This window comes from Xyrauchen texanus, chromosome 38 (genome assembly GCF_025860055.1).
Source record: "Xyrauchen texanus isolate HMW12.3.18 chromosome 38, RBS_HiC_50CHRs, whole genome shotgun sequence".
Lineage (NCBI taxonomy): Eukaryota > Metazoa > Chordata > Actinopteri > Cypriniformes > Catostomidae > Xyrauchen > Xyrauchen texanus.
Window position 1 is genome coordinate 12,633,017 of NC_068313.1, and position 12,820 is coordinate 12,645,836.

Below are 12,820 nucleotides of genomic sequence, written 5' to 3' on the forward strand. Positions count from 1 at the left end.
ATAAATGGAGTTGGTTATAAAATACTAAATTTTAAAATGCATTGTGTATGATGTCATAAGATAGCACTGTGTTTATGAACTGATAATCTGTAATTTTACTCGTGATTTGTGTTAAAATAAATAAAAGTAATTGTTGTAGTAGTGCCACTTGTGGAGTGGAAGCTTAACAATCCATGTCACTTTGAACTGTTGTTGAACATTGGTCAAAATATGTAATTTTGAGATTCAGCTTATAATGGTAGAATTGTCTGCCTTTCTTTTCTTTTTTTTGTGTGACCTATACCTTAAGGATGATTCCTTATTTGTTTTGAGGCCATTGGTTTTACTCTTCACCTTCAACGAAATCCATATCTGTTTGATGTTGTTGTTGTTAGCACTGTTGTTATGGTCTTTTAGGATTTGTATTTCGTGCAGTTCCCCGGAGGGATATAGTGGAAGGAAGAAGGCTACAGCGGTGTGCTGCCAAATGGGAACAATCCAAATGAATATTACTTGAGTGGCAACTTAAAAATGGTTGCTATGGTTTCCCTGAAGCACCATTTCACCCCTGCAAAGCTAACTTACTCTTCAGCTGTTTGAATCATGTTGTCTGGGTCTGAGTGTTTTTTTATTTCTTATAAAAGATTGCAAAGTATAGTGTGAGTTTTTAAGACTGCAATGAATGCTCAGGAGTATACATAGTATAGAGTAAACTTGGAGTATATTGGAGTAAACCAATTAATGAAACAAACATTATTTTTGGTGTACCAAAGCCATATGGAAAGATGAGACAGTTAAGGAATTCTTAGTATGCTAAATAAGATTCAGATGCATTAATTTCGCTTATTAAATGGTGCTCTGGAATATTTGATTCTGTTTATGGCGCCATCTAGCGGTCAGATATCTCTGAGTAACAACCGCACATCCGGGAATGCAGATGTATCAGATCAGTCATTCGGTATTGCAAGTCATCTGTCCTGCTTCTTGGATTTCTTTGCAATCTCAACAAGTAAGCTAATAAAAGAATTTCAACTCAAATAAATGTTTTATGTACATTTATATCCATGTTGTCTATTATTTTGAAACAGTGTTCATTTTAGCATTTATGGACTGGCCACATCCACACCCTTCGAAAACTTCATTTTTGCTCTTTTAAAAGTAAACAAGGGACGAGTCGGAATTGTTTTTGTGGTAATATATATTATGCCACAAATGCTGTCGATTGAGCTTGTATTGAACTGGAACATTAAGTTGTTTTAACCTTTGAATATTCCTTCAAAGTGCCTTTTACTTCCTTTACAAAAGGTGATGCTTTGCACTCAAAGGATTTGCAATACATAAACCTTTTAAGGGGTTATTGTGGTGAGCAGGGCGGAGCCGAGTGGCGTCTGGGCAGAGCAAATGACTTCAACCTGTGCGCCACACCGGCCTTGTGTTCCAGCGACGGGAGGTGGGAGTATTTAAGGAGATGAGACAACGGCAGACGGGAGATAGATGTTCAAAGCTTGTCCGCGTCTTTGAATGCCTTTATGATTTGATGCAGCTGGCTGAAAAACAGTGCGTGTTTTTGTTTCTTCACTGAAAAGTGTCAGTAAATGTCTATGTGTTTGTCTAGCCGTTCCCAGCTTTCGCCTTACCTCCTTTAAGTATTACAGTTATATATATATATATATATATATATATATATATATATATATATATATATATATATATACATACAACACATTCTGAACTATCTCGAGGCTCTTTTGATATTTGAGAGCCTCAAATATCTTTGTTTTTCATCTTCTTTGAGGTTTTCCTGTTCTCATCATTTGTTTGTGTCTTTTGAGAGCCACTTTAATTTAAGGTCCCTCATTGTCCAAGATCATTTCAGAGCACTTCACAATTCCAAAATATGTGCATTACTGATGGGGTGGTTGTAAAAACATGAAATTTCACTCCTAGAATCCTTTTATCACTGTAGTGGCTCTCTTAGCTTGCTTATTTCCCCCAATTGAAACTTAAACAGCCAAAGGTGTTTGACATTGGCACCAGTAACAGCAAATGCTCTTTACGAAACCTTCTGGCGCAGGCGTGCAGAATGTGTTTGTTTTCACCACATCACATTTTCTGCTGTAGTGTCTTCAAGTCTGCTGGTTCTCCTTGCAAATATTGCACTGCAATGCTGCTCTGAGCTTAATGACACAATTACACCTGCAGTCACACATCGCTGATGTGTCTAATACATTCTACTGGAAACTAAAATAGTCTATTTTCCTGGACGAAAGGATGGCCAGCATGTTGATGTCGCTTGTCACAGCTAGTGCTGTATGTCATGTCCGAACAAAGAGGCCCCTGGGACAATGTTAAAATATAACTGAGAGCTCCCTTAAAGGAAAAAGTTCACCCAAAAATTTAAATTCTCTCATCATTTACTCACCCTCATGCCATCCAAGATGTGTATAACTTCCTTTCTTCTGCTGAACACAAATTAAGATTTTTTAAATAATTTCTCAGCTCTGTAGGTCCATACAATGTTAGTAAATGGGTGAATATTTTGATAAATTCTTAATTTCTGTTCTGCAGAAGAAATAATTTCATACACATCTGGGATGCCAAAAGGGTGAATACATCATACGAGATTTTTATTTTTTGGGTGAACTAATCCTTTAAGTCTCCTGAGTCATGAAAATGCGACCTTCTCAATAAACGTTTTCTCTGGGCTGCCACAGAAATTAAGCTATACCTGATTTATGGTTACTCATACAATGCACAACATGAGCTGACAAACTCGTCCTGCCTCTCACAGTTTAAACAAAACCCCAGGGTCTATTCGTCATCTATTATGAGACATGTTGTTAGCATTGATGCTAATGTGCTCTTTGTGAATCTAGCCCTGTGCGACGGGTGGAGGCCACTGTTTGAAATCAGGGGTCGACACATAAGAATACACAGGCTCTTATTAAAGAGCCTCAGGACCATTGACTGGTCCCTGTCTTCCCTTTTCACTGTGCATCTTGCCCCTGGTGGCCCCATCCTTGGCTTAGAATCTGTGCTGGCGGGCTGATTTGGTAATTCGCATTCAGGTTCATTCAGATCACAAAGCGTATTTAACCTGACATTTTGTAAAAACTGCTTCATTCTCTGGCCACTCTGCTGGTGTATGTTATTACAATAATATTTGCCTGTGTTTGTGCTAAAAAAGTGATTATTTGTTTACATTAATGATTGAATTTTATTCCTTTTTACACAAAACATTCTGAATATTGTGAAAAATCAGATCAAACATGCAAGTGTTCTAAGAAATGACAAGACTCTTTTAAACACTGGTAAAAGTGATACATTTTACTCACACATTTACAAGGTAACACAATTGCAAAAAGTCCATAACGACAGCAGATGCTATGTAATTGCAGTCACACAGGTCATACTCCACATTTTCGAGGCTTAGAATCAGGTTTGTGCATTTGTAGGGCTGTCAATCCATCAAAAAGTTTGTTATTTGAATGAATTACATAACATGCTAATTACTTAATCACAGTCAATCACATTTATCAATATTTGCTGAGAAAAGCCCCAAATTAATATAATTCAAAGGTATTACATTATTGTGGCAGACAAATGCAGTGAATAGACAAAAAGTTGCTTGAGAGATCAATATTTACTGTAGTTTTTTTGTTGTTGACAGGGTTGGACTGATGATCTGGTGTACTGGGCATTTTCCCGGTGGGCTGACACACTTTGGGGCCGATCATGGGCGGACTGGCCATCGGGAGAACCGAGCAGGCCGGTGGGTCGGCCACGAAACTGGCCGAATGGGCCGCAGTAAGCTAAAATTACAACTTTTGGCTCAACATTTGGGCCAGTTGCTATGTAAAATCACAGGCTGATTTCTCTTCCCAGTCCGGCCCTGGTTGTTGATGTTGTGTTCCATATCTTTGAACATAAGACTTTAATTGGCCTATAGTCCCCAGAGATCCATTCCACAATTGTGTTTTCAATCTGTCTGAAGTAGACATGGGCCTTTTACACAGGATGTGTTCACTCTTTCCATTTGTTCTATTTGTTAATGAATGGTCTATAAACTATTTGTGACATGAACATCACTTGCACAAGTTTTTTCAGCATTTCGCCCCGTAAGTGCTGCGTTTTGTAGACACCATTCCAAGTTAAATGTTCAAACTAAGGATGCACAGATACAAAATTTGCGTGACGACATCTGGTTATTTAGAACAACTTCTGCCGGTACCATTAGCAACACCAATAGTTTAGTGGTTCTTTGTTTTTTATGCTACTTAGTTTGAAATCACTGATAATGACAATAACAATTTAAAAAAATAAATGTAATAAATTGAATGTAGTTGTGTTAAAAGTGTTAAAAGTTTAAACGGAAGTTCCCTCAAAAATTTTAGCAGTGCAAAGATTACAAAATGCCACTCTGTTGGCATTGTCAACCAATTCAAAATAACTCCACACAAGAGACATTTTCTTCAACACACCGCACAACACTGATGCCTTTTTCCACCCCCTTTTGATTGACAGGAAATAATCTGCCCTGATCAATGGCTGTTTTTAAACAATGGGACGATATTTGCTTGTACCGGCTAATACAGATGATTGTCAGACACATCAGTACATCACTAGCTCGAAAACATTGAGATGCCTACATTCTGTTTCATTCCATTGAAAGAATATGTTTAGCATTTTGGTAGTACTTCAAGCTTATTTCCTTATTAAAAGAATTTACACCCTGACAAGAGCATTAATTGTTCATTTGCATTATTTTTGTGTTGAAAGAAGAAAAAAAAAACAGGTAAAAATGACATTCCTAGTAGTTACCATTGCTGTCTACATTAAAAAAAAAAAAAAGTATTATGGCTTTGTTTGTGTTTGCGCGCTCTGAAATCCTACCAGTTACTTCCAGAAACCTTTTGGGTCATGTTTTGACGTGCATTATTTAGAGTAAATCGCTTGACTAAATGAGTGATCTGGTGTAGCTCATCTAATTAAGTCTATTTCACTCCTCCAGAGGACTGTCAAATGAGACATCAGTTCTCACAGCTCTCCATGGGAAATGACAAAAACACTTAATATCAAAACAACTGGCACCCGCTCCTGTGACGCAGGAAATTATTGTCAATTTAGTTCCCACCACTTAAAAAGGTCGAGCTCACGCTGTTGAACATTTTCTAGAACTATTCCTATCTTCAGAATATGTGTTGAGCTACTTCTAGTGGAGGCTATCTTGTCTGCGTCTTAAAGCAGAGTGTGCAGTCCATTACCAGAGGCGAAAGGCTGTCATTTGATTGAACTCTGATTGCCGGAACCCTCTTGAGAGTGTCTGGACTTGAGTGAGATGTTCTGAAAGGGTTAGAACAATGATCTATATTAGACAAGCAGTGATCCTAAGAGAGATGTGAGGTCTGCATCACATGTTTTCTGACACGGCTGAGAGCTTAAGGAAAACAGTCACTGCTAATTGTGTAAATGCTAATAGGATTGAGTCAGAGGTGATGGGAACAAGGTACCTCGTCCATAAAACCTGATACTTCCTCGACTATTAGCTGAGAGAGAAAGAGAGGGAGTGAGTAGAGAAAAGTGAAAATATGAAATATGAATAAATATTAAATAAAATATCTAAATATTCCCCTTGACTATGGTGGGTTCAAAGACAGGGTATTTCTCCCTGAATGGGTTTGCTCCTCTAGTAAAAGCTGCATCTTAAAACTGTGTTTAGTAACAGGAGGTTTCTTCAATGTTAAAGAGATCTATGAGGAGATCTTGAGCCTGGAACAATAATGTCCACAGTGATATCAAAACAAAGCTGAGAGCCTGAGAGGATTCTCTTTAGTCCTCATGTAAGAAAACCCCACAGAAAAAACAACAAAAAAGCTCAGATAAGAACATTAAATATTTTCTAGAATACCACTCCAGTGTTGGACACCTCCTTAGTCCACGAGTGCTCCTTCTGATTAGTCTCCACTGATCTTCAGAGGCAGCTGTCAGGGATGGGGCTCTCGGATGATTGGCTCTCTTTCACCACCACCTCCGAGATGAGTGTCAGGCAGGTGGCAGGGTTACGAGAGGTGCAGTGAGATAGTAACTCCTGCCCACTGCGTCTGCAGGGACACAGGTATCCCCGCAGGTGCATGCGGACCTTGCTGTGCAGCGAGGCATAGATGAAGGGGTTGTAGCAGGCTGAGCTCATGGCAACCAGATGGCAGCTGACCTGCAGCACGTTGATGTAACGTTTGTCCAGTATCTTGAATTCAGAGTCTAGATCCAGAAGCAGGTTCAGGACCTGAAGGGGGAGCCAGCAGAGGGCAAAGGCGAGGACGGAGGCAACCAGCAAAGAGAACGTTTTGTGCCTTTGCTTGCTCCATCGCTGCTGGCTTTGCGAGGGCTCTCCGGGCAGCGTGTGTTTGCGAAGGTGCACGCTGATGGCGCAGTAGGAGATGCTAACAGACAAGAGAGGGATCATATAGGATGCCAATAAGAAGAAGCAGGAGTACAGGAGGCGCTGTCGTTCAGCGCCCAGCCAGAACTCCTCGCATACTACCAACTCCATGCCACTGGGCCGCAGGTCCACGTAGCGAGTGTGAAGGCAGGGAGGAGTGGCAAGGGCCAGCGAAACCGCCCAGACACCCAATGCCACTGCGCCACAACCCCACACAGAGATACGCCTTCGCACTGGGTATGCCACCACTACATAACGGTCCATGGCAATGGCGGTGAGGGATAGAACTGAGGCAAAGACCGTTGCGCCCTGCAACAGGGGAATAAGGTGGCACAGCGGACGGCCGAATGCCCAACCACGTGTTTCGAAGGCATACGATGCTGTCAGTGGCACACAGCTCAGGCACATGAGCAAATCCCAAGCTGCCAGGTTGCCGATGAAGAAGTTGGTGGCGTTGTGGAGCTTCTTGTCTGCAAGTATACAGGCTAGGAGGAAACTGTTCCCGACACCGGCCACAACAACAATCAAGGCGTAGAGGGGAATAAAGAGGGGTTTGAAGCGTAAGAGCAGCTGGGTTCCTGAGAATTTATCCAGGGGGTCTGTTCGATTCATAGCTCCAAGGGTTCCGTTAAAGCCCGCCAACACTTGTTCCAGAAGAGGATCCATTGGTACCTGTGACAGAAACGTTCATGAACATCTGCACCAGCCATCACGCACATACAGGTACATATTCGCTCCACTGTTAGAGATAAACACAATGTGAGACTGGCACATGGAAACGCTGTTGCCATGCTCTTGATTGAGAGAGTCTTTCTCCTTCTGCCATGATGACACTTGAGCACCCTCTAAATGCAAACGAAAGGCAGTGTTTCTCCGATGCAATTAATTGTTGAAGCTAAGGCTTTTTTTACCCAAGGTAAGTCATATGGTGTAATTACAGTGTTAATACTTAGTATAATCTAGAGGAAATCCTGAGGTATTTAACCTTATTTAAAGCCACACTGTCTGGCAGAAGTAATTCACAAGAATGCATAAGGCCTTATGAATTTAGAAAAAAGGAGCTGTTTATAACTCCATAATCACTTCTTGAATACACGTATATCAAACTCAATTAGAATTTTAGGATGTATGATTACATGAATACATGATTACAGCAGCAATCAAACCAAATGAACAGCAGATATGACTGGAAAAAGCCACAAAATGATGCACCATTATAATAATGATAATAATACAAAAACATTGCATACAAATTTAGCATAATCTATATTATTATGATCCACACCAGGATGGAACACAATGATGTTCATCTAATAAAGCATACCATCTTTTCATCACTTCTAGTTCTGAACAGTGAGAGGGATCAAATACAAATGAAAACACTGTTATCAGTTGTGTTATATGAGAAAAGGTATCTAATGGTGACATCAGCTGCCAATAAAGCTGTCAGACAGTGGGTGGACAGAATGAGACAAGGCAGATACAGTTAATAATTGATGACTGATAAAAACAATGAAGAAATTCTCTTTTTAATCATTAATAAAGCTTTTAAATATTAACTCAATTAATCAAATACATTTTTCCACTTATTGATTCATTATGCAAGGAAAACATTGATTAAAAAGCAAATCCTGTGAAAAAAGTATTTTAAAAGCAATGTAATGTTCCATAGCATTTTAAAAAGACATGTGCGTTATAATTGACATGTGCCTGTTTGAAAAGAAGAGTTATAAAGAGACAGAAAGTGTACCTGCTGCACAATAGCTTGACGTTCAGGAAGGTGCTGATTTGAGATGTTCCCTCGCAGTTGATATTTTGTTCATCACCACATCTCCACAAAAAATTTCAACAGGGAAACGTCCATAATGATCCTCTGTGCCCAGTTTTCAATGCAGAAGTCTGTTTCTGATGTGCTTTTGCACTGTCTCACAGGAGGAGAGTGGTTAGTGAGGGGATAGAGTGAGTAAGTGAGAGAGAGAATAGGGGTGACTTTGTCTCCTGTCACAACCGCAGTGAGACTGAAACTAAAATGAGACAGAATTCTCATTCTTGGATCAACCTCCTTCTTTCACTCTCTCTCTCAAAAGCTGCAGGCACACAATTATGCACATTTCAGACATATACAATTTTTTGTAAACTCAGTCTTTAATCTCAGTTTGAGATCATATTCCTCTTTCCCCAGTTTTGGGTTCTGTGAGGAGCAGATAATTCAGTGTGCTAGTGCACGTAGTCAGAGAGCTAATGTTCACGCACAGAATAAAATATAGATTTAATTACAAAATGTGGTGGTTGTTAAATCCAGTGCAAAATTACATTGAAAAATGCCCTCCTGTAATGTTTCTCCATTGTGATGTATTTCATTATCAGACCTATCGCTCTGGATTTATTCCCGCTGTCTTTAAGAAAGATCACCACATTGCTTTAAAACCATAGGTTTCCTTCGTATTTCCTAGACATTTCTGATTATCAATTTTTCATTCAATATTATGGATGTTTAATAACTGTATCATAATTCCACTTAAAAAATATATATATTTGACTTAAGAAATGCTGGCTCAAATAGAATGTACAGTATTTGTTTTTTCTGCATCTTTAAACACTTTTTGAAGGTGGAACTGCAGTCTAATATTTATATTTGTTCACTTTTACTCAAAGCAACTTGCATTTCAGTTATAACCCTGTGTGTTTATTGGTAAGTGAACCCATGACATTTACTAGTCTCATGAGTAGTCACTGATATTGTCACCAAAATCAGCTTTGCTGAGGAGAATTTTAATGGACTCACCATTAATTATAATAATAATAATAATATGTATGATTGAATCTGTGAAGAGTTTAGCAACGTTCCTTGCACACTCATTAGATGCATGGCCACTGTTACTCTGCAAATATACATTTTACTTAAAGGTGTATTCAGTAATCTGGGGCAAATATAAAACGTTTTACACATTAACAAATGAATTGTGTTTTTGTGAAGAGTAATCTGAGTGGTGTACACTCACATGAGATGAAGACTGTTACTCATAATAGTTTTATAAAAAAGTGTTTTATTATACATGGTGCGGGTGCCCCCTTCAATGTGTTTCACCATGTTTAAATGACATGACCCACCATGTTTCATTAAACGTCATAGAAGAGAATCCTTGCACTAACTGGCTGTCTATGCTTAGTGCAGTGTTGTTTGGTGATGTGAAGAGCAAAAAGAACACAATGGAACATACTTATTTATCGGGCTTTGGAAGCAGAGACAACAGGAAATTCAGTAGCAGTGCTGCTGAAGAAGCGAAAAAGGTCCAAAGCAAGAAGACAGAAAGACCGGGAAAGACAAAAATCTAGACTAAACATTGGTACGTCATACTAAAGGTACTAAAGGAAAGATTTGATGATGGAGAAAAACATTAGTGATGCAGATGTTGCTTCTTTTTTGTTAGGTAAGAAGTTATTAATTGCTTAGACCTCTCTCTAATATAATATCAGGGGAATTTACAGAAAACTCATAGTTTTCATAGCATACTCACAGCTATAATAATGGAGTGGTGGTGGTAGTGGGCTAAAGCACTAAAGTGTTAAGCAGAAGGTTGTTGGTTCGATCCCCACTGCCACCAACATTGTGTCCTTGAGTAAGGCACTTAACACCAGGTTGCTCTGGGGGGGATTGTCCCCGTAATAAGGGCTCTGTAAGTCGCTTTGGATAAAAGCATCTGCCAAATGCATAAATGTAATGTAAATGTAAATTAAGTGGGGGCCCATCTACCTCCACCTCTATGAAATGGCACAAGGCTTAATTTGTTTAGTAGCTTGGTACAGCGATTGTTGTGGATTTTGAGTAAACCATAATGCTGGAGTTCTTCAAATACAGTATTCATGCACAAGCTAAATTTGATAATCAAAAACAATTCTAATCTTTCATTTATGATGACTTTCTGTAACACTAGATAATTGAGGTTTATTTCATGCTAAGCAGTTCTATAATAAAGGTATTAACTGTCTTTAGAAATAACACGAAACGTAGACAGTCTCCAAAGATTATTGATATTAGGGTTAATAAATTCTGCCCTTAACTGTAGAAGTCTGTTTGCTTGAATCCTGATGTTTGATTTTAGGCAAAGTAATTATATTATAGGAGTAATAAATAACTTTAGAAATGATCTCAAACATTTCGAATGATGGCAGTACAGCGTCTAACCCCACTGTCGTATCGGTACTTAAATTACATGAAGAAGAGCAATGCTAATGCTAACTAGAGAACTACTGAATGCCCCTTTAACAACAAGGTTCTATTTGTTAACATTAGTAATTGCAATAGGTATGAACTAACAATGAAAAATGTTTTTTGAAGAATTTATTAATCTTGATTAATATTGATTTATAAAAATGCATTTATTCATAGTATTTTCAGAGAGGAAAAGTCCGCACATGTCCAGAGAATCAACAGTCACTTCCAGGACAGCGGTGACACGTGGCGCATGTGGCAGGGCATTCAGGCTATCACCAACTACAGGACAACATCAGTTGCCTGTGACAAAGATGCCTCCCTTCCAGATGCGCAGAACGACGTGGCTCTGAGGAAGACCACCCCTCCTCCCAATGACCAGGTGCTATGTCTTACCATGGCTGATGTGAGGAAAACTCTATGCAGAGTCAAACCATGGAAGGCTGCTGGACCAGACAACATTCCTGGCAGAGTGCTCAGAAGATGTGCAGACCAGCTGGCAGATGTTCTTACTGACATCTTCAACATCTCTCTGAGCAGCGCTGTCATTCCAACAGGCTTCAAGGCCACCACCATCGTCCCCATGCCGAAGAAGTCTTCAGTTTCCTGCTTCAACGACTACTGTCCTGTCGCAGGGAAGAGCATATCCACCACAACCACACTGAGCTCTGGGGCGTCCCAGGCTGTTTACTCAGTCAACTGTTGTTCACTCTGCTGACTCACGATTGTGCAGCAATTCACTGCTCGAACCAAATCATCAAGTTCGCCGATGAGCAAGAATGAAGAGTCAGCATACAGAAAGGAGGTGCAGCGCCTAGCGGACTGGTGTAGAGCCAACAACCTGTCTCTGAATGTGGACAAATCAAAAAAGATTGTTGTTGACTTAAGGAGAGCACAGAGTTACCACTCTCCGCTGAACATCGATGGCTCCTCTGTGGAGATCGTCAAGAGCACCAAATTCCTTGGTGTTCACCTAGCGGAGAACCTCACCTGGTCCCTCAACACCAGCTCTATTACCAAGAAAGCCCAGCAGCATCTCTACTTTCTTCAAAGGCTGAGAAAAGCACATCTCCCACCCCCTATCCTCACTACATTATATAGAGAGATTATTGAGAGCATCCTGAGCAGCTGCATCACTGCCTGGTTTGGGACTTGCACCGTTTCAGACTGCAAAGCCCTGCAGAGGATAGTGAGGACAGCTGAAAAGATCTTCAGGGTCTCTCTTCCCTCCATCAAAGACATTCACAAAAAACACTGTATCCGCAAAGCAACCAGCATTGTGGATGACCCCACACACAAACTCTTCACCCTCCTGCCATCTGGAAAGAGGTACCGAAGCATTCGGGCCCTCACGGCCAGACTGTGTAATAGCTTCTTCCCCCAAGCCATCAGACTCTTCAACAGTCAGGAACTGGACTGACACACTCACACACACGCACGCACGCACACACTACCGCTCCCCTAAGACACACACACACACACACACACACACACACACACACACACACACACACACACACACACACACACACACACACACACACACACACACACACACACACACACACACACACACACACACACACACACACCTGTACACCATCCAACATTTGCACATGTCCAGAGTTGCACTTAAATTAATTGTCACTTTATACCTGGCTACTACTTGAATAACTACTATGTCCATAGAACATAGATAGTCTGTTATGTTTACATTTGGCATTTTTAGAAAGTGTCATCTTTTTGCATTACTCAGATTAAAAATGTGTACTGATCGGCACTGCACTGTCTCTCACTGTCTCTCACAGTGCCTGTTGTCCTGTTCCTTTTAGTAATTATTGTACTGTCCCATACTTTTTGCACACGTTTGCACGTGCACTTTATGTAGGAATGTTATTTAGTCTGTGTTGTCTCATGTGGTTCTGTGTTTGTATTAAGTTGTTTATGTAGCACCGTGGTCCTGGAGGAACTTTGTCTCATTTCGTCTCAACTGTATAGGGTTGAATGACAATAATAACCACATGACTTGACTTGAGAAGTATTGAATTATGAAATGTTTTGTTCATAATATTAACTAATGTTGTTAACTATTGTTAATGAAAACAGGTCTTTATTGTCCCAGCTTGAGGAGTATGTTCCTTGCTAAGCCAACCAATGAACGCACTTGTGATCACAGAGTAATGAGAAAA

At 40.0% G+C, this 12,820-nt stretch overlaps 1 protein-coding gene across 1 annotated transcript; it reads right to left on the reverse strand.

Moving 5' to 3' along the window:
• Positions 1-5,950: 5,950 nt before the first annotated feature.
• On the reverse strand, positions 5,951-8,331 carry LOC127632070 (prolactin-releasing peptide receptor-like). Its single transcript, XM_052110547.1, has 2 exons — positions 8,169-8,331; positions 5,951-7,090 (listed from the first exon to the last, which is right to left on the reverse strand). Exon 2 carries the CDS (start codon positions 7,082-7,084, stop codon positions 5,951-5,953), a length of 1,134 nt encoding a protein of 377 aa, XP_051966507.1. The 5' UTR covers positions 7,085-7,090; positions 8,169-8,331.
• Between the last annotated feature and the right edge of the window lie 4,489 nt (positions 8,332-12,820).